The sequence below is a fragment of the Solea solea genome, chromosome 17, assembly GCF_958295425.1.
Source record: "Solea solea chromosome 17, fSolSol10.1, whole genome shotgun sequence".
Taxonomy (NCBI): domain Eukaryota; kingdom Metazoa; phylum Chordata; class Actinopteri; order Pleuronectiformes; family Soleidae; genus Solea; species Solea solea.
This window is the reverse complement of record NC_081150.1, coordinates 14,717,790-14,741,264: the sequence shown is the minus strand read 5'-3', so window position 1 is coordinate 14,741,264 and position 23,475 is coordinate 14,717,790. Positions and strand designations below refer to the sequence as shown.

Genomic DNA, 23,475 nt, shown 5'->3' with positions numbered 1-23,475 from the left:
CCCGCCCCCCACAAAAAGCCCTTTAAAGATGTGAGGACCAGCCAAAATGTCCTCACTTTGCCACAATGTCCTCACTCCGTATGGTTTATACAATTGTTGGTCCTTACAGAGCCACAAATACAAGAAAACATACTTCACACTGTACATACTACTCCATTAAGTTATGTGATGTTTATTAGTATTTTATTGTTACTTAAGACTGTGTCCGGGACACGTGCAGGCAGCCAGTTGTGTAGTAATATTCTCATTTTAAACTTTTCATGGGCTCTTCCCAGTCTGGTATAAAGTGCCTTAAAGGGATACTTGAGTAAAAGTACAAGTATCTTATCAGAAAATTAATTTGGTAGAAGTTTAAGTCACTTTTCTTATAATATTACTCAAGTAAAAGTCTTAAAGTCTATGACATTTACTGTATTTAAGTATCAAAAGTACTTTTCTGAGATAAAATGTGCTTGAGTTTTCAAAGTGGGGAGTTAGGATTGAGTCATGCTGGCTCAGTGGTAGGGCAAGTTGTCTTTCAACTGGAAGGTGGTGGGCTCAATTCCTGGCTCTGCTAGTCTATATGTGTCCTTGAGCAAGACACTTAACCCCATGTTGCAGTGTGTGGATGGGTGAAAAAGTAAAGCAGCTCATCAAGAGTAGAAAAGTCCTATATAAATACAGACCATAATACCAACTCTTCTTCTGATTTTATTTGCTCGCAACGAGTAACAAAGACAGTTAGAGGAAATGTAGTGGAGTAAAAGTAAAAGTAAAAGTTGTTAGAGTGAATTTTGGGATGTTTTCAGCCACTGTGCTGCCGTGTGAGCGGTGAACCCGTCTCACATTGTACGCGTCCTCTGCTTCGCTTGAATGTGTGCAGCACGGGAATGTGGTCACAGACACGAAAACAAGCGATAAAGAGAGAGACTCACGCAGGGATGTCATGTGGAGCTGATAGGCTAAATCAACACTGTGTGAACTCGGTTTGACAATGGCGTGAACGTGAGAGACATTCTAGTTTATATACGAAAGTTACACTATACTGCAGCGTTCACACTATTCAAATATTAAAAAAAAACTCCTTACATCCGCAGCTAAAGAGGACGTCACAGTCTGTGTGTCTCCCTGTAGTGGTCAGTAAACAAATTCCCAGAGGTGTCACACACAATCACAACATGAAGCCTTAAATGGAAAGCGTGCCTCTCTGACATACAGGTGGCCCGGGCAGCCGTGCCTGTGTGACATCACCCGCGTCAGCGTTTACACCATCGCCGAAACGCTGCGTAAATCGGGGGAATGTTCCGTTGGAAAGTGCAAATAAACACTGATCCACGTCGTCTGTTGGGTACAAGCTGTCTCTGAGCAGCAGTCCACTCTGCTTCCCAGCATGCCTTCTATCCCCCAGCTTGCTTTCATCTCCAGCTGCGTCTGGTCTAAGATATCATTACACGACCCCGGCAATCTGTAACTCGAATCCGCTCCGTGTGGACGTCAAGGCTTTTTTTTTTTTTTTTTTTTTTAACAAAATGACACCCCGAGATGTTAGGGGAGAGGTTTAGAAGATTCTGGATTTCCCACAAAGCGTGAACTCGCAGACCCCCATCAATTCTCAGTCACAGACACCTCAAACTCCAGACGACCCCGCGGCTGTTTATTTAGGCACTAAAACACTAAAACACAGCTCTGGCTCTCCCACCTCCCTCCATTATTGCGTCCAGCTTGTGACCCACAAGGCCTCACTGACAAACGCTGTGTAATGTCCATGTAATGAGTTTGAAGGAAAAAAAATGATAGGGATACTTTGCAGAGTATCCCTATAATTGTAGAGTGTTGTAGAGTCAGTTGAGTTCAGTCTTTTCTTTAAATAACTGATGAGAAAGTGTAGAATTATTCAGTAAAATATATGCAGAGTGCCTTTTTCTTTTGACAGCTCCCAATGTTTGGAGGTCACAGCAACAGAATTTCTTCAACAGTGCTGATTTGGCACTTTCATTTTTACACTGCATGTCCAGTCTGATGCAAACGTGTTCATTTATCTGGACGCGGGACAAGCACCAGCACTTACGAGCCCCCGGTCGCTGAATATGTCACCCAATTTTGGGATTACGTTCCCAGTGTGTAACATTTAGTTGGAGCTAATGGCATAAAGTATGTTTGTACAAGTATTGGAAAACGATTTAGTTTGTTTTGAAGCCTTAGGAGAAACCTTTGCTATGAACTAGATTCAAGGGCTTTGCTTTCTGGAGCTGTTTTAACAGCAGCACAAACAGACTTTCAGCAGCTCACTACATTTACGATTCCGAGCACCCACAAAAACTTTAACGACAAGAAGGAAACAGAAGACAGAGATTTGTGGAAGACATTTTACGTGCTTCCTCTAATGCAGAGGCCACCGTGCTGTAGTTCCCTGACAAATCTGGGAAAGGGAAGGGTGACTACACCTTGCAGTCTCATAACGTTGGATGTCATTAACACCGGACCACAGGAACTCTTTTGGTTGGACGACAACCGCTCTGACACTGAGTGACAGACACCCAATTTTCGACTCAGCACAAAAGGCCCACTGACATGAACGAATTTCCATCCATTCCTCATCCATCCATGCTGATCCATGCACACAGGGAGAACATGCAAACTCCTGGTTCCTGGTAGGTGCTGCCAAATAAATGACCCCCCAAAAATCAGAAACTGTTTCTTCCACCTCTCACGTCTGACACGCGTTGATCGTCATTTACACGATCACAAATGGTCAATGTGGCAAAAATGGGAACAAATAACCAGTGTTTTTTCTGACAAATACGTAAGGAGGTCGACAGCATCGCTCATCATCCAAAGTAGCACACTCTTGCTCAATCACAATGGACATTTACTTGGTACATGGTACTTAACTGTGTTTGCGAGTGGGTGAAATTGGCAAAACACACTTTGGATAAAAGCAATATTTGAACACAATCCTTTCATCACAAACCAAACGGAGATGTTGTCGGTTGTTAAGCGATTTGCCACTACATATACTGTAATGGCCTGTCAACTTAGATCATGTTCAAGGGGGTACTTTGTCATATTTGTTAGCGTGCCAGGTATAATCTACACTATACTACCGCTGCTGTCAGCAAACTGTAAAGTAGGAAGAATAATCTCTCTAATCAAACTTTCATTATAGGAAGCGACAGTGAACAAGGAGCCTGTCCAGCCCGTGTAACGGAGAAGGGGAAGAAGGAGGCTGATACGGGATGTATTCATCACATGTAGTCTGACGCACCGCCAGAGGAGACAGCACATTGGCAGAGCATCTGTCTGGGTTCAATCTAACTTGGTTACCCCTGTGCGGACTCCAAATCTGGGCCTGGGAGCATGTGTTCTCATCAAACGCACAGCTGAGGCCCAAACACTGAAATATCAAAAGCTTGAAGACCAAAGTGAACGAGGGGGGGTTAGCTGCAAATGTACCTGTCTGGTAGCAAAACCCGCTCGTCATCACGCGATGCACCCACTAACTTTTTAACATCTGTTTGAAAAGCACTGATCTGAGCCGGCGTGTGTGTGTTTGGCCAATATGGTCTAATGTTTTCCTTTCACTGTGAAAAAAGAAAAATCCTTATCAGGATCTATTTCCAAACCTACTCCTTAGGTTCCTTTTTAGGGGATATGAGAGGGAACCTTGGCAGGCCGCAGTTTTCCATGAGGTCAGTCAGCGAGGCATTCCATGAGGAGTGTGAGATCTCCCGGGGGGTTTAGCTAATTAAATAAATCACGTGATTTATGTACCTGATACACAGTTGACACAGATTTGTTTTAAAATGTACAACACAGCTGGATTATCGGACAAGAGTGGGGTTAACGTACACAGATGCTGTACACAAAAGGAGCGTTTGAAGAGGAGGAGGAGGTGGAGGAGGAGGCAGAGAAGTGAAGCCAGATACTGTCAAGTAATGAGACTGAGAGTAAATTCAGATTTCACATAAGTTACCCTCTGTGCTGTGTGACACATGTAAGATAAAGTTAAAGTGAAAATAGCCGAGACATAGTTGAAGCTTTGAAGTTTAATTTATACGGTAGGAAGTCTTTAATTTGTAGTCATTGCTAATGTAGGAACTCCAAGTTGGGATTTGTTTCCAAGCTTTTAAGAGGTCAACTCAAATAACAGATGTATCTGTTTCAAGTGCTCCATTTGGGTTATCGGCTTAGAAAGTGTGCCTGTGTTAGAGTGAAGTTAAAGTTACAGAGAAGAGAAAGAGAGAACATGTTTAATATCATATTGATATTTTAAGTAGTTTTGTGAAGACAATGCTGGTGCGTCTGTCATTGGTGACTTCAGAGAAGTCATGAATACAGTATTTAGCATTTTTTTTCATTTGAAATGTATAAACGTAAAATAATTGCCTATGGCCTGTGCTGGAATATTTACAGAGCATGATTGGACCGGCTCGCTTATGCTAGCACTTGGAAAAGTGCTTGTCATTCAGGAAGAATGACAAGCACTTAAGTTGACACCTTCACCACGTGAGTTCCCCCGCAAAATACCTGCCTACCAATACTACTGTAAGAATAACAGCACATAAGGTCAAAACTATGAACTGCAAACAAAGATAGAAAGAGTAGACCTTTTCGAGTCTTCTCTGTACAGACATGAAGCCAATTATCATGGTATCATGGTTGCTGCCATGTAGTTTTCATGACATCAACTGTGCCAGAGTCTGCAACATCAAGGTCCAGCTGATTCACCAGCAACATCAGCCATTTGTATGTCAGTCAGTGTGTTTACATGCATGTTAAAAGTCCAATTTCAGTCAGACTAAGACAATAATTTTGTTTTCTTAATGGCATGTTAACAGTCCGACTAAGCGTATACATGCAGTAAAGGTAATCAGACTAGGAATTGCATTATCCAGGTATGTTAGTCCGACTAGCATTAGCTCGATTTTAGTCGGACTAACATACCTGGATAATGTGATTCATAGTCTGATTACCTTTACTGCATGTATACGCTTAGTCAGACTGGAGTCGATTGATCAACATAAAGGTCAACGGGAAACTGATTTGGTACGCACTAGCTTATAGAGAGATACAGCGCCACCTACAGAGGTGGAGTCAGATGTACGCGGTCAATAAGTGGATTTTCTCCTTCGCATGTGTACTCAGACTCAACAAGTCTGATTGCCTGTCTTACTCAGACTACAGCCTTAGCTCTATTAAACTGTGCATGTAAACGTGTAAACGAGTGTCAGGTATCAATCCTGATGTTTACCCTGTTTTTAACATGATATTGGACCAATACCCACTTTTATTTTTGTGCTTCTTTTAAAAGGAAAAATCTGACTTAAAATTCATGGGAAACAGAGACAGACTTTGGGCTACAGATGTCACAGCTGCCGATGATGATGGTGAGGATGACGAGGATCATTTTCTGTGTAAAATATAAAAAGCAGAGACACACTTACTTCGAGGCTAGGAACTGGGCCAAGTGTGAACGCAGCCAATGATTGCTAAAATCCACACACCCTGTTAACTGTGCTCTGATCCCCTCTCAGTGCAGTGGTGCTGTCTTTCGTCACACATGGTGTTGAGCAAGAGGCTGATATCGTGCATCATAAACAACATTTTATGCTTGTTAATCCTGACACTCTGGAGGAAATCAGTCTGGTCCAGCATATGGAAAATTGCATGTGAAAACAGCCCGGCTCTGCATCATTAAACAAAACATATGTGACAAGCTTGCTATCATTTGACGTGGTTATTTCACGCCTGCCTGGTGATTTCTGGTCATTTGGACCGCTGCCTGGATGTTTTATTCAGCTAAATGCTCCAAATAAAAATAGCTTGTCTCGAGCATATCATGTGCCTTCACTCATATATTTTCAATTTTTTTTTTTTTTTTGACTCGTTTGACTTTGTCTCCTCTCCTCCGTGTCTTTTTCTCTGCAAATTCAAAGAGATGCACCACAGCCGGTGCAGCGCAGTCACCTGCCTCTGTCACCTGATTCCACTGATGAATTTGTACATGCTGTGGTCGCAGTTCAGCTCATTCAGCTGCTCTCGGGGAGCAGATGCTGTCCTAAACTGACATGCTGGCCAATGGGAGGCACCGTGGTCTGGTATAAAACACACACACAAGGATCAGTTTACGCAGCAAAAACAAAAAGGGAGACAACAAAGACAAAAAAAAAAACAGGATTAAATGAGAAGACAGAAGGTCACACATCAGCGCAACATCAGCGATTATCGTGCCTGTTTACAAAGAGTTTTAATTGGAAAAGTCAACCACAAATGACATACTGCATCTAGATTGTATGATATATATATATATATATTTTTCACCCTCGACAGTTATGAACACTCTCTATATGTGTGTGTTTTTGTCTTTATACATGAGTGCACTTCAATGTCCTGGCTGTATTTTCTCACTGGGCTCAATGCCACGTTAAAAAACTGAAAAGTCTGTCATCATGTTTCTGGCTGGTTGAGGTCTCACATAAGCTTTTTTTGCAGACATAAACTATGGGGGAAATGTCCAGGAAACTGGGACTGGACATTTTACGTGTATTTCTTTTTCCATCTTTTTTTCATCCACACAAAAAGAACACAGCAAGAAACTGTCTGGGTCAGACAGTCGTGTACGAGAGCGGGAATATTTCTGAAACACTCAGGCGAGGGATTATCGTGCCTGGGGCGAGCATGCTGTATTCCCACATGCTGCTCACAAGGACATTCTCCGAAAATTTGACTCGGGGGGGCTAACAGGCAAAGTTCCATAAAATGTGCACAGTGACATTTGCGGACATTTGTGTTCTCACATTAGAGCCTCTCTGGACACTTTCGGGTACATACTGGACTTCAGTGTTGTACTGAAAGCAGTAAAAAAATGATCGCAAAAATGTGATATTTGTTAGATCATATATGTTAAATAAGAAGAAGAATCTTTAACGTATTACTTAATTGTAAGCCCATTTGACGCACACTCCATCTATACTCCTGCACGAACGAGAAAGTACACAGCTCTTTCTAGTTCAGTCGGGACACGATCAACATCCTGGCTGAGTCGTCTGAATGTGCTCCTTGAAAAACTATCATATGTCGTGTTACATGATGCATGAGAGTAATACTGGCACCTGACTTAATGACCAGAGGCAATAAAATCAAGTAATGGGTCTCATCAAGGTGTTACATGAAACCTCAACTGGTGATCGTTATGCGCTCTCTCTATCACAAAATAAACAAGATAATATTTGAAGTCACTCAATGCTGTGTGACTGCTATGGTCTATTTCAGCTGTAGCTGTAACTATAATATAATTGCTACATTTTCTTCCTGCATTTCTTTAAAATTGTACAAAAACAGTGCTTACATTTTAGCAATACTTATTGGTGAAGTTGCACATCGCCTCTTCCTTCCCTTCCACGTGTATTGTACACTAGTAAAACATGAATTTTAATGATTTCATCATCACTTGATGTTCATTTCTGTGAAAAATGATTCCACTTACATTTACACACTGCACCTTTAGTGTTAAAGAAGGTCAATTCAAATGTATGCAGGTGAAATCAGCCATACAACCATGCAGAATTCCCCATTGAAGTGACCTTGAAACTACCCCCTCGTTGTGACACAGAAAACATTCGCAGTACACATGGACACACACCTGATGTCCAAACTATTACGGAGTGACCGTCCAGTTTTAGCTGTGTCTCAGGTCTCCTTGTCACCTTGGTGAGGTAACCGCTTGCCTCGGGGCTGCACATATGGTGAGAGCAGCTGAGCATCAGTTCCACCTCCGCTCAGTCTGCAGGTTCACCACACCAGACCTGGCTAACACAGTTTCTGCAAATACATCAGTCTAGTACGTAGTTTTTTTCTTTTGGTGTGCGTGTGACTGAACTGTATGAGGTTTGTGTTTCTTTGTGTTATTTTTACCCTGTTATTGAACTATTTTCTATGACAAAATATAACCCCTAACCCTGATTTTCAAGCCCCTAAAGCAGGGTTTCTTAATCCTGTTCCTGGAGACCCCACTGTCCTGCAGAAGTGTCCTTGCTCCAACACACCTGATTCATATAAATGGGTTGTTATCAGTCTTCTGCAGTGCTTGTTAATGAGCTGACCATATGAATCCGGTGTGTTGGAGCAAGGAAACATGTAAAACATGCAGAGCAGAGAGTCCCTGAGGACCAGGATTGAGAATACCCTGCCTTAAGGGTTTGTTTGGCAATTGTCCTTTATATCGTATTGCAGTGTTTCCCTATCCTGGTCCTCGGGGACCCACTGTCCTGCATGTTTTAGATGTCGCCGTTCTGCAACACTCTTCATTCAAATAGTCAGCTCGTCAACAAGCTCTGAAAGATCTGAATCAGGTGTGTTGTAGCAGGGCAGTGCAGGACTGATATTGTGTGTGTATTATTATATTATACTTACAATGACCTTATATAGTGTCTTTCATTTCTTTTTTCTGAACGTGAAAACAAATAAATACATTCCATCTAGTTTTACTTTACAGTACTTTATCTATCAAATAAAATAAAGAACAATCGATATTAGCTTCTATTCTTCCAAACATGGCTCAACTTAGTTACTCAGTGAAATTTCTAAAGTGGAAAATCCAGACAGCCTTGGGCCCACAGAAGCAAAAAAAAAACCCAGAACACTTTAATAAGGACGCGTAAATGTCACTTTGCTCAAGTGTATGTTTCAGTCTGTCCTCTGATTCATTAATGACAGAGGAAGATGATGTCCAATATTAATTAAACAAAATACAAGAGTGTGTCAAAACATGGACAGTGGACACTTGTCTTGTTTAGATGACACAGATCTCACTCTGTGTCATCTGTGCTACTCTACTATTGTTAAGTACAGTAGATTAGCAGTGATTTATTTTCTCTGTGGCGATCTGCACATAATATGTGGTGATGCGGAGCACTAAACACAGACGGTAAATGTCACTCACTGTTATTTGTTTTATGTTGTCATGATAACTAGTAGTTTTACTAGCAACCAAGTGTAAATGGGATTTTCTCTTTAGGGTTGTTTAGGGCAGTTTTATGTGACCAAACCTGAAGTCTAGTACATATTCTGCAATTTACAAGGACAAAGAGAGTCAGTGCTCGGCAGAGATGTGTCAATTTTCTACACACAAAGGGACATACACTGATCTGAATGACAAGGAAGAATGGTCCTTCATGTTACGACAGATTATCTGGTCCATACCATCTGCATTACTAGATAATGCAAAAAAACAGATGTTTACAGATGTCATGACTACGTAGGGTCATGGCAATAGAAAAATGGTAAAGATATGAGAAGATTAGATATGATTACAAATCTAACAGTCTCTCCTGTAAGACATTCATGGTGTCAAAACAGTGGCAGTTTACAGTAAAGCTAAAGTGTGTCAGAAAGTTGTGTGAGCTGGACAAACATTTCAGATCACAAGCCCCATTTGCACAAAGTGGTACAGTGCAGCTCAGAAAGTCAAAAGTTGTGAAGGATATCAAAATAACTGATCTGTTCCAACCCACTTTTTGACACTGCTCTGTCGGGGTACTTCCAGGCGCCAATGGGAACGAGAATAGGGGGTAAAAGTCCAAGTTTGTGCTCTGCCAGCTCAAAGAATTGAATATTGTAAAGTTAATTGAGGTAGACTGGGAATGGCGTACTGAGTCTGGAAAGAGCGTAGTGGCCTCCCACTTTCAAGAGGCGTGACCAACAAATGTAGATGAAAGAGTCTCTCTACGCCATTGGACAGACCTGCTACCGATCAGGTCCAGATGACATATGAAGTATGGCAAAAAAAAAATGGATCAACAAACGTGAAACATGCTGAGATGGATTATGAGTCAGTGGGCACAAAAAAATACTTTAAACATGTTAAAATGACAAAATATTCTGGTTGTCATGTAAGGAATCTCCCGGTTTCTCACAGTGAAGGCCTACATCTTGCTAAATGGGCTTTTTGTCAGGCAACACCTGGCCAAAAATAATGAAAATAGTAATATTAATGATAATGATGAATGATTATAATGAAGACATCAGGGGGGGAATAACATGAAGACATCACATAATTACCAGTGTTATTTGGCTTAATTGCTCCATTAAAATATCGGGATGAATAACATAGTAGTAAAGATATTGGGATCGTAGCGCAGAGGCTTCGGCTCCATGGCCCCCTCAGCCCCCTCAGCCCTTGATAGGCCCGTTCAGTAATCCGTCCTTGCGTGCTTGGTGTAGTTTTCTAGGAGTGATGGCTCTTTAGTAACGGCCTCTAACGACTATTGCCCGAGGGAACTCCATGGAGCAAGTCACTTACAATGGAAGCAACAGCAACATTGATAGACAGTGGCTGCCATGTTGGACGCACAGCTCTAGCTGGAAAACAGCTAGGTTCACCCAGGCTAGAGGCAGACACTTTATTCGATAAATTGATTCCCCACTGGTGTTTGTAAACTGGGACAATGAAGCTTCAAATGTAGCTCTATTAAACGCAAGCCAGGTCAGGATTTACCGAGCAGAAATGAACAGGTACCAGTGGGTTGAAAGTCAGCTGAACATCCTGGCACCTTCAGGCCCTGATTCATCCAGTGCATACAGTATGACCTCAGCTATGTGGCACACAACTGACCAATTAAGCACATGTGGGCACACATACCCAGCAGATGACTTTGCAACATCCGTGCTATAATAATACCGTTCACTTCACAGTCAGATACGCTCAAACCAAACTTCCTGGATTATATTCCATGATCTCACAGGTACCCGAAGCTACACAGCCTCAACAAAGAAGAGCTTTTTGTTCAGAATCATCTGATCCGGGTAAGTTATTCAGTCTGCGTAAATTAAAGGACATTCAAAACACCTTTGTGTCAATTTACCGTGAACGACAAACACCCTGGTTATGTTTCCCACCACACGCACATCAGCGTGCAGATTGCGCGCAGACACATCATCTCTGACAGCGACAATACTGAGATGATTCCGGAAAAAATAGGTTAGCAGCTTGTCGTTTTAGCCAGAGGTTGTCACAGGCATTTTTTTTTTTTTTTGGTGTGTGTGGATATTAAATGTGTACTCATAAGCCCACGTTCAGATTGCAGCCCTTGGGGATAAACACAACTCACCTTTCACTGTTATTGTTATTATCATTATGCCCCAGTGTGTGACAGTCCACTTCATCCAGGTTGGCTTGTTGAGAGATTAAGCAGATGCTGGAAACAAATTGGAAAACAAATTCCCCCTGGGAGACAGTATATAAGCCAGGCGAGCCGCAGTCTCTTCGCACTGTCGGACCGAATCATTCCAGCGCACTGAGCCAGTTGGAGTAGTGTTAAGCTAATACAACACCCGAGTAACCACAGTGTTCAACAGTCTCCCTCCCTCTCTCTCTCGCTTCACTCAGAGAAGGTTGAAGTCGTCAGGAGCCAGTGAGTTGTGAGAAAATCACTTACTTGTTATGATGAGGCCCTGACCTCAGTGTTTAGACACTTTCCACACCATGCTTGACGTGGAAAGCTATTTTTTTCCTTTCTTTACACATTGTGATGTCCTATATGTGCAGTACATACTGCAGAAGAAAAGCTCAAGCGACTGGAGCTCCACCATCTCCAGGCACTGGGGGAGACAGCTCAACGCTTTGGGCATATAATCAACACTCAGCTGGTATAACACCCCCCTCCCATCTGAGAGAAGTGTGTGTGAGAGAAGCATTACATGACATTGTGTGTTCCTCGGGAAGAATTTGTGTATGTGTGAGTTTGTGTGTGCTTTGGCTTTTTATAGCAACAAAGGGACATGTGTGTTGTGTCTGCAGTAGATGAAGAAATTGTAAAATTTCTTCTAGCTTTTGCTATTGTTTTATTTTCTTAGACGAACCGATTCTGTCGCACTGGGCTGTTCCTGTGTCGTGCTGTGGATTTATACATGAAATGTTACACGAGAGAGTTCAAATTGCAAAACATACAAAAGCACACGCCACACACATGGTAATGTTCAAATAATGAGCTTCTAAGCGCACATTTCTTTTCAGCTTTCAGGCATCTTTGTAAGAAATAAATGCAGACAATTTGCAACCGAGTGTGAGCCATAATATTGTGTCTCTTAAGCATTATTGAGGAAAATCTCTTGATGCTTTTATGCCTTCTCCGACATTTCCCTATAATTTGCTCAACACAATGCAAGTGGTTCCAGGCAGTGCATATGAAATGGCTCGAATGGATGGAAAATCAGGATTAATTCTTGCACAGACTACAACCTGCAGCAGCTATAACTGCGTTATAATCTCTCAGACTAAATCTTAAAAGTATATACTGTTGACTTCATATAAATGAAACTCATTTATTTGAAAATCTTCATTTATCTTTGGTAAAATCTCAGTATAAAGAAGAGAAGTGAAGAATGAAAGCTTGCCAACCTGGACTCTACACCATAGGTGTGTTTCCAAACCTTTGGACACTGCTCCTTCAAATTTGACCTTCCATCCCTGAGCAACAAGTGTCTAATAGGTGGGATCTCACTACAAACAAGGGACAGATTGGTGTTCAAAAAGACATGGTGGCAAAAAAAATGTCAATACGAGTATTGAATGTCCAATAGTAAACATGTATAACAACAACGGCCATTACATTTTGGTTAAGCTAAATTCCATTCATGATCTCTACCATGTCCAGCTGCGTGTTGCTAACTGACAAAAATAAGGACAAAGACAGGACAAGCGGATTATCCAATGGGGAAAATGTCCATAGACCAGATTGTCTCATTTCAGTTTGACTTTCAAAAGCGAAATTGGAGGCCAATGAAAGCAACAGTCTTGGGACACAGATCACCACTAACTTGATGAATTTGAGATGCAGCACGGGATCATGAGCTTCAGCTCACCTCCTGATTAGGTGACTGATCCTCTTAGTCTCCTTCTCCAAAGTTGCTTTGTATTCATGTTATCTTAAGTTGCATATACCACGCAACAATAAACTTTCTATGACACTGACCGACCGACTCCCCCTCCCTCTATCAGTCTCACTCCACTCATTACTGAAGAGCATGACTAGACACCTCACTACAGCTGGTCAATCTCAGCTCTGCTGAACAGAAGGTTAATGATTTCATCTGCAGCATGTGTCACAAACACAACACGTTCTGTACCTGAGTGAAACACTCATTCCTCTTCCCCGTATCCCCTCATTGTTTTTCAACAAGGCTTTCATTGTGACATATTTGCCAGGACCAGTGGAGGCACGGCTTCACCCTGAAGAGTCCTGGCATTTTACTGAGTACAGAGCACTTAAAAGTACACGATATATCTTGTGTAAAACATAGCAGCAGCTGCACAGAGTGGATGATGTTATTGAAAGGCAACCAACATCAATGAATCCTTCAATACAAATAAAGATTTCTATGGATTAAGGAGTATAGGAAACATTTGGGCTAATGTAGGGCACATTCACACCAGAGCTGTTTTTGTCTGCTTTAAACAGACCAGAGTTAATTTCCTCCGATAGTCTGCTTCATTTTGGCAGGTGTGAAAGTTCATCTGAACCAAACAAGTGAACTCTGGTCCACCTGGACACATGTAAGTGAGCCCTGGTGTGGTTCACTTACAGTGGGAAATGCAAACGCGCGACATTGTCCAAGTGGTTTGGTCTGCTTACAATATTGCAGTAAGAAAGTGAACCAAACCAAATAAAGGAGTGGAATTTATCGGCGTTCCCCTGGACTATCCTGGTGTGAAAGTGCCCATAATTGCACTACTCAACAAATATAAACCATCCATTATCTACAGCTTTATCCTCCATCAGAGGGTTGCGGGGGGTGCTGTGCCAATCTCAGCTGACAGATAGGCGGGGACAGTCAAATATAAACCATTCATTCTATTGTTTTTAGATAATTGATTATATATTTAACCATAACTGTAGTTACTATAATAAGAGAGAACAAAATGTGAATTAAAAAGGTATGGCTATAGAATCACATAACTATAAACTGTACCAACAATAAGGTTGGGCTACACTGTCTTCCTTCACATGTTGAACTTCTCCTACAAAGCCTTGCTTTCTTTGGTAAACTCCAAAGAGGCACAGTAGCCACAACCTTTTCATCGGCCTCGTTCCTGGAAACACATCCCAGCTCTCTGAACTCTCCTGAACAAGTTTGCAATACCTTTCCTTTTCAGGTCACAAGAGGATGAACACAGTAGCAGGGCATTATTTACAAAGACAGCCTCGTCGGTTTACTCTGCGCAGACAGTCACATAATGTGGTTCATTTTTCCTCACTCGATGCTTAATGATCAACCTGTCAGTGCAACACAGACACGCGCACAAATCTAGTCGAGGTAAATATTCAACATCATTGTAGTATACAATGTTGTTTAATATTTAGATAAATGTATCCAGTGTGAAATAACAGCTGGACTCTCGGTATTCATCAGCACTGGGCTCCATTGTTGTCTGAAAACTAGTAAACCATGTCGTTACTCTAAGTGACAACTTCTTCCATTATGATAAACACAAGCACTACAGTGCATTTTAAAACAATACCACATTTTACCATCCTGTAGCTATAAATACTTAAATACTCACCACAGCTCTGCATGTGTATAAATCCACTGCTAAAAATAGTTCCCATCAAATACATTATTTAACCCAGTTTGAGAGACATTTTCACAACTATAGAGCAGTTGTTTATTTTAGCAGTTTATTACATAGCCTTTTTTTAGAAGTCTAATCATATAGTAATATAAAACAGAGAGTAATGCAATGCCACACATTCTGTTACCAATAAACTGAGGCGCTATACTGAACTTCCTTTTCGACATTTACAGCGCTAATGGAGTTGTAACATATATTTATTGTCTGGAACGCTGGGACACTTCTCAGTTAATCTCAAATTTCCACTGGAAAGATTACAACAATAATCGAGTGGCTATATCCAGCCCTCACTGAGAGCTCTGGGTTGTAAAAGAGGCACATAATTCAATATACTGCAGAACCAGGATATGAGATGATGCACATTTTCCATTTCCATTCAGACGAAAACAGAGAAAGGGGTTCACACGTCTGATCAAATAAACCTTGGAGGAGTTAGACCGCCACAGTACAGCTGATACTTTACATGTCCTGTAGCCTATGTTTACCCTCTGAAACAGAACCGCTAAGATACTGCAGGATCTCACTACTACTGTGTACTATTTTATTTGGTTTCAATCCAAGTCCACCCCAGCTGGATTTAAGAAGCCTAACAAATACAAAGTCATGTTTTGTTTAGTGAGTCAGGCGAGCACTCAACTTTCCATTGAGATGGCGAAAGCATAAAGCAGACGTAGAATAGGTAAACATTGGCTGGCCATGTGAACAGAGCAGCGGCAGCCATGAAAGTAGCTTCTATCAACTTTCTCAAGACATTACTCCTTTAGATCCAGAGCAGCAACAAACTCTGTCGGCCAAAAATAGCTCCAGCACTCACAACCTCACTCTTGCACTTACATTATACAGTAGTTCAGTGTAATAGAGGAAAATCTAAAATGCATGCATTACCAAGCCTGGATGTGATTTTAATTAAAGCAAATGGATGTTGGAAATTACACGGAAAATCAATCAAACACCTTGGAACACAGTGATTCGGGGCTCTATTGTGTACTCTTGTTGATAACTTACTTGATTAGCTGCTCACTCATGCCTACTAAGTCAGGGTTTGGTCAATCCTGGTCCTGGGAACCCTCTGCCCTGCATGTTTGAGCTGTGTCCCTGCTCCAACACACCGGATTCAAATGATCAGCTCGTCAGCAAGCACTGCAGAAGCCCTGATAATGACCCATTTATTTGAATCAGGTGTGTTGGAGCGAGGAACCTTTTAACATGCAGGGCAGTGTAGCTTCTCTAATCCTGCTGTTTGTCTACTTGTATAAGTAAATATGTAATTGTTATTTCCGAATAACCTCTCAAAATTCCTTTTCAAGTGCAAGAATAACATAATGTTACAGATCCATATATATATATATATATATTGTGTTGCCAGGGTTTTAGTCAAATTATAAGCTTTTTTTTTCAGGTGAACAGCCTCAGTTCCTGTTATTTTACTCAGCTCACAAGCTTAACGTGTTGCATAACCCTCCATCAGATGCAGTAGGATGAAAGCTGCGGACTTAAGCTCCCTATGTTTCCCTGTGTAGCGAAGTTTCTGATCTTCTTTTAACCTTAGCAACATAAAACAGCATGAATCAAACAAAGAGGCCCCAAAGAAATCCCTTTAGCTCTTTGAGTTTTGACAGCCGCGTGACAGGGTGGACTCAAAGACACAGAGTCCAGGTTGATTTTTTAAAAAATAAATGTTATTAATGTGAACATATATATGCTGTAAATGCCACACACGGCTTGCACTTTTAGGACCTCAAAATGTGCATCTTTGTTCGGATGTCACACTACATCTCAGTGCTTCTCTATAGCCGTGTTTCCATCATGGTCCAGTACGGTACAGTTTGGAACCATAAAGCCTTTGGTAAGACTTGTTTTTGGACTGAGAACAGTACCTTTGTAGGCAGGGTGTGGGTTGTGCCCAGTGGCAAGATATGTAGCTCGATCGCAACAGCCAACATCCAGAAGCTGGGTTTTTTCTGCTCTGTTTGTGGCTGTTTGTCTCACAAGACGTCAAGCTTTGTATGAGAATAGACTGCGGGCGTTCAAGAAACACCGGTCACAAGGGAGTGACGCTTTTCTGTCGCCCAATCCGCTGACTGTCGTGGGTCTAGCTCCCCCCGTACTGTACCATTACTCCGGTACCCTAAGGATAAGGGTACCAAAAAAAGGAATGGTTGGGGCCGTATCAAACTGTTCCACTGGGTGGAAACACAGCATAGGACTCACTCAACAGCACTCAGCACTCAAGGCAATGACAGGAAATGTGTTCTGTTTTGGGCTCCTTCATTCAACCACCACAGTGTTAACTGTTACCTCATCTTATGAATCATCTATAACCAATCACAACCCCAATTCAATCAAAACTGTAAACTGAAACATGTTCTTGTTGATTATAAATCACCTCCGCATGCCTATTAGTGACCCATGGGCACCCATGGCCTTAAGTAAGTACTAATCGGTTTGTACCAAGAAAAGTGGAAAAGGAAAGAGTGTGAAAGAGAGTGGGTACAGTAGTGTAAATGCAATAAAAATGTGTCAATATTGACAGAGAGTGTCAGAGATGGAAAGATTGCCTCTGGTCATCTGTTACATATTTTATGAGTGCATCTGTCCACGCACATCTGATGAGGAGCGTTTTAATAACCCGTGGACCAAATTCAAAAATCAATTACTCTACAATATTTCCAGCTATCCTGCCGACCACGGCTTTAAGCAGTAGTAGAGCTGTCACTTTGAACAAAAATGAAGTTTGAACCAATATTATGGGACATGCTGTTCCTTCACAGATGTTTGGATATGTCCTCTTATCCACACACAAACACTGCTTTACATTACTTTGCCGTATAGTACTGTCATTTTCACGACTCTTTGGTGTCGTGATTGACTGCTTTGACTTACTTGTCTCCTCCATTTTCACGGCAAAACAACACAGCGTTGCAGTGTTATTCTTCAGTTGGATTCAAAGTGGATCTAAGGCCAAGGTGCACTCACAGTTCCCTCTATTCAAGTTTTGTTTCTCCAACACACCTGATTCAAATAAAGAGCTTGCTGATGAGCTGACTATTTGAATCAGGTGTGTTGGAGCAGGGAAACACCTCAAACATGCTGGACAGCGGGTCCCTGACGACCAGGTTTGAGAAACCCTGATCTACTGGACCACACGGTAACTACTTCAGAGGAGCTGGTGCACTTCTAGGCTGTATATTTTACTGATAACTATCTGAATTTCAGTTAAAAAGTGACGGCCATAAAGCAAAATGCACTGGAGCACATTGCAGTTACTTTCACTGGTGTTCACGAGAAACAAAATTCCATTATTGCATCTGCACTGGTGTGAATGTACAACCAGAGGTGTTTTTACTGCCACACACACACACTACTGTAGCTGTCTAATGATTGCTGCCTGTGAATATGAAAAAGCCGTCAAGGCGTACGTTTCTTTGAGCACTCAGCCACTTACTGCACTCACCTCTTAAGATGACTAAATAATAACGAGCTCACTACTGTAAGTAATTACCATTAATTATTCAGGACACACCCTCTAATTATACAACTGCCGCAAATGAACTCCTCACGTCAGTGCTGACTCAGAGGCCACGTCGGCGGGTGAAACTGCGGGAATGATCGGATAATTTATTCATTATCAGAGCACACATGAAGAGACATCAGATTCGCTCACCCAGAGAGGATTTACTGAGCATGTCAGCAACAGTCTGGTGAATGTTAAAACACTAATGTGCTTCCTCACTTTGTAGCTGCCCAGTACATCAGCGAACTAATGTCCTCGTGGAGACAGAGCAACTAAACCAGAGCTGGAATGTCCTCAGTTCTCTGATCCAAACTACTTTTAATGTGATGGAAGGGCAGCGAGCCCCTGCAAACCGTCCTCCATCTTCACAAATCTGTGTATTTCACCCAGACCGGGAGCTCTCTTGTGGGAATATAGCCCCCGCACGGGCGCATTTGTATTCATTGTTTCTCTTCTGCCATTGTTTACACATTCAAAACGATGAACTGCTCTGTCGAAACACTGAGCTCACGTCTGCTGCTGCTGCTGCTGCTGCTGCATCTGAATCAGCAAGTGGCAAACGGCCAAATGATCTTTGAACAAAAAAACTATTCAACAGGAGGTGATTCACAAATATATATATAAAAAAAAAATCCAAGCAAAAGCATGCAATTTCCAAGAAATGTTTGAATAAATAGAACCATATGGTGACCTTTATGAGTCCTATTCAAAATAAATGTTCTGTTTGTTAGTCCAAGTGGAAGGTTAATGGCTTCAGAGATTTGAAATCTCAGTGAGATTAATTGACCAAAAAGGCCGGTCCGTAAAGATTACAAATACATCATATTCTCTCTTTTTTTCTCTGTCTCATTGTGCCTTCATTCTCCCTGTATGTGATGGCCATTTTTAATGGTAACAGTACTAATAGAAAACTCACTTTTTTGCCTTGTTAGTTGAAAGATTCAAAGGTGGGTAATTGTCCATTATTAACACAATTCTTTGAATTACTGTAAAGGTCTGATGTTTTCATACAGGTACGAAGACTTGTTTTTGAACATATTAAAATTCCATTGGCAAAAATGAATTCTATAAAAGCATATCTGATCTCTCTGTGGCTCAATGTCAACCCAGGTAAGTGACAATAGAGGGTTTGGTGTGCGTGTGTAATTAGGTTGAAGGTAATCCTTTAATTTGGCTTTTGTAATCACACTGTTGTATTATATGGCCCGTCACACAAAGACCACTGTGCTATATGTCAACATGCGCCTAAAAAAACACGAGCCATCTGCCCGCGAAGAGCAAACGTATGTCACACGTTTGTCGTAGGATCACATGCTTGCGCTCTTATCAGCCATCTCGCAGCACGTCGGATACCACACACAGAGGATATGAGACACGTCTTAAGATGGCGCTTTCGTGTTGTGTCATTAACAGGCCAGTGTGTGACATTTAGGAAGGTTCGATGGCAAAAATGTGACAGTCCCACCTATAAGTGTGTTTGTATCTGTGTATAATCACGTTTGCCTTAGAATAAGCCATTAGGGAAGAACCTTGCCTTATGGAAGCCTGATGTGTTATTATGTTTCTACTGCAGACCAAACGGGCATACCAGCCTGAGTGTGAAGACGACTACTATACATACAAGGAGGAATGACATCCTTGCTGGTATGTAAAGGCCACCGTAGTTCTCTGATCTGCATGGGGAAGGCAGGAGTGAGCGAAGGAATCCTCCATTAGATGTTACTTAGGCTGAATCCCACTTGTCCTTTTTGCCCCTTGACCCTTTAGAGCTGTGTTAGCCCTTCGAACAGAGACAACCCCTCGGGAACGTAATTCGCGGAAACATTGTCCCCCGCCGTTAACGCTGCAACGACTCATCGGTTCATCGATTCTTTTCGTGATTGAGTACAAAAAAAGTCACAAAATTGATGATCTTAATTGTCATGTTTTGTCCACAAACCAAAATGCATCAGTTTTACTGATTCCTCTGTCTGAAAAAGATTCACATTGAAGAAACTGAAAACTCAAAGAGTTTGTTTGAATTATTAAAGAGAAACCCTCAAACTGATCAAGCAATTATAAAAGTAATTGTCTGAAGGAACTTCTGCGTATTTGTCACATTGCTTTGATCTTCCCTCAGACAGTTGGTGAGTAAACGGACACCCTGCCCTCCACCCCCCCTTCTTCTTTTTTCCTGTGGAAAATGATGACTGATTACTGATTGCAGCGTCTCCTCCCCTCCTCACTTATGTTAAATTATTAGCAGAGCGTGCCAGCGCCAGATCTCGTCGCGTGTCTGCAGCTCTCCACTCGCAGTCGTGCGCGTCAGAGATGTAAAACGAATGTATATTTATTCATAGCTTTCCTGGAGCATTGTTTGCTTTCATACAACTGACTGGAACGCATGATTAAAAATGGGAATTTTAAATTACGTATTTGCTCTTGTACATGTTACAAACTCTGACAATAGAATTCAAACATCGGCTCAAGCAATCCATCCGAGTGTCCTGTGTTGGATCCTGAGGCCTCATTTCTGAAATGTATTAATATGAGGTTCAAGACTATTTTTATGCTTTAGCTGGTGGTGCAAATAGTTTCAATCTTTGTTTTACAGCAACAAAATTTAAATGCATCCCTGCCTTAGTTAAAGAAAAGTTGATTAAATTGTAAATTTCAGTGTGTGGATGACAGTGTAAGACATGGTGGCGTGATATCAAGTGTACAGTACAGTATCTACAGTGCTAATGTTGTGTGCCAGAAGGCCAATGGAACAGCAAGGGTCTGGTGTTGTCATTAATACTTGATGGCAGGCTGAAACTCCAATCACTGTGTTTGTAGCAGCCTTGGGGGCTCACAATTACAGAACGTGGTTACACACACCCGGGGTTGGGTTTAGTGTGCAATTAGTCGGCTGCATCTGATAGGGTTACAAAGTCACAGGTCACTACTGACAACCGGCCTGGTTACTAAATACAGGAGGGAAGCTCGGACGGATAGATGGAGATTAAGACCGCCTCTGGAGAGATGAGAAGATGTTATGTGAAGCTGATGTGAAAACAAACCATACATGGTTCTCAATTCAATACCACATAGATCATGGTGGCAGATGCCTTATACGTGACATTATAACAATATATGGCAAATGCAACTCATATTATGTTAGGACAGAGCTGAGTGAAGCTGAGCTGCTTGTGTAATAACATGAGTAAATCGCTAGGAGCCATGTGACGTTGTGGGACGTTATGAGACAGAATTGCCGTCAAGCATATGATAATCTTAAATTGAGAGCAAGCGAAGATTAGGTTATATTTGGAGAGAGGTTGATGCCTTTACCTGCTGCTGAAAGTGTGACTTTGAAATGACCTTTTTTTTTTCTACGGCTGGCAAGCAAATGATTCTGGTGACACTGATTGTGGGACAATTTCTCCCAGTGTTCGGTCTCCAACAACAACAGCAGCAGCAGCAGCAGCAACAACAAAAATGGTGATGCATTTCAAAACTGTAAAGGCTCCAGCAACAATACAGCAGTGACACATTTTACATATTAAAAATCACAGACATATTTGCTCTCTATTGTGAAGCAGCACACATTTTTATGCCACAGTGACGGTGTGTTAGACTTCTATAAATACCTCTGCCATGTTTAAAAAAAAAAAACCATACTTAATAATCAGTGTCTGTCTTATTCGATATGGGTCTTACATTTTTACAAAATAACACCTTTTACACAGCGTATAATAAACTGCAGCTATGAAGTCAGAGGTGTTTAAAACACAGACATTCTCAGTCTATACAGCAGTCACAGATGCCAGAGATTAATGCCTCATCTCTATTTTCTACAGTCTTTTGTTTGTTCGTTTTCTACAGCAGTTTGTCACAGTGTTGCAACATCAGCAATAGTTGCAACTCTGAAGATGGATTCATGACGTCATGGTGTTGCCTGTTGCGTCTATGAGATGCTGTGATGTCACAATGTACAATTTAATGTTTTCTTTTAGGCATTGTGGTTGCTAAATGTCCAAACAAAACTGTGTGTGTGTGTGTACCTGTGTTGTGGGGACCTTAATCTGTTTACGCAGTCACATTATGGGGACTTGTCTTCCTTAAGGCGACAAAAATCAAGTCCCCATAGCGTGAATGACTACATTTGAAGGTGTTTTAAAGTTAGGCTGAGGTTAAGGTTAGAGTCATGGTTAGGATTAGGCCAGTAGAAACTATGGTTAAGGTTAGAGTAAGTCTCCAGGAAATGAATGTAAGTGAAAGCAATACCCTCTGACCAGTGTGTGTGTGTGTGTGTGTGTGTGTGTGTTACCTGTTGTTGTCTTTAATTGTTGCTATTATTCTACTGTAAAGCACATTATTACGTTTATTTGGAATTCACACACTGTTTTTAAAGCTCTTAGTGTGACACATACTGTACACTCACCATAAATAAGGCTTTATGAGAAAAATCTCTTGTAAAAATTAAAGCAAATTTATCCTTATTTGACTTGAATTAATGATATTTTAAAGCAAATTATAGCTCTGAGCTTTCTGTGGACACGTGGAACTCACATATGATGAATCCTTATCAACTTTTTTTTTTTTTTTTTGCTGAAGTTAAATAGAAGACAAAGTTGACCTCTTACCTATGGTGGTGATCACAGTGATGGCGAAGTAAAAGGAGCCGGCGAATTTCCACTGCACGCCGGCTTTGTGCGGCTTGAGCTGCAGCACCACCTTCTCCAGCTTGTCAAAGTCCCCCGTGGACAGGTTGAAGGTCTGGAGCAGCTCCTCTTTTCGCAGGTCCAGCTCCCGCCTCTGGCTCCTCTCCTTCCGGGACTCCAGCGCGTCGAAGATCGCGGCGCCGACGATCAGGTAGGTGAAGGTGCAGATGATGAGCGCGAGGGTCCGCACGTTTTGCCTCTTCATGGTGTGGCGCGGTGTGCGTCAGGCGCGCAGGGGCACGAGAGTCAGCGCGGCTCTGGAGGACGGGGAGCTCGGCGGGCTCATGGCTGTGCTGCTCTGACTGACTGAGCTCCGTGAGCTCTCTGAGGACTTTATGAGCGGAGGAGCTGTTCATTCAGCACCACCCCCTCCCACCTCCATCCAGCCCTCCCTCCCTCCCTACCTCAACATGCATCCATCCATCCTTTCATCCATCCATCTAATCCAATATAATTCTTGTACATGATTGGATTATTTCATGTTGCATATGTTTTTCCCCTTATGGAAACCATTATTAAAAAAAAAACTTTTTAAAAGTTTATACTTTTTTTAGTTATTGTTGTTGTTTTTCTCTTCTCTTTTCAAAGACTGTAGTCCGGAACATTCTAAATAATAAACTTTTATAAATAAAAAATGTCTGTTACACTCGGATGACTTCATACAGTAC

The 23,475-nt window shown here is 41.7% G+C and overlaps 1 protein-coding gene across 1 annotated transcript in view; it reads right to left on the bottom strand.

Annotated features, from left to right (window-relative positions):
* The window catches only part of kcnk3a (potassium channel, subfamily K, member 3a), a 32,148-nt gene extending 9,024 nt beyond the window's left edge, over positions 1-23,124 (bottom strand). Inside the window, exon 1 of the mRNA XM_058612648.1 lies at positions 22,730-23,124. Within this exon, the coding sequence (XP_058468631.1) occupies positions 22,730-23,012 (283 nt within the window). The 5' untranslated portion in view covers positions 23,013-23,124. The remainder of the gene's footprint in view (positions 1-22,729) is intronic.
* Between the last annotated feature and the right edge of the window lie 351 nt (positions 23,125-23,475).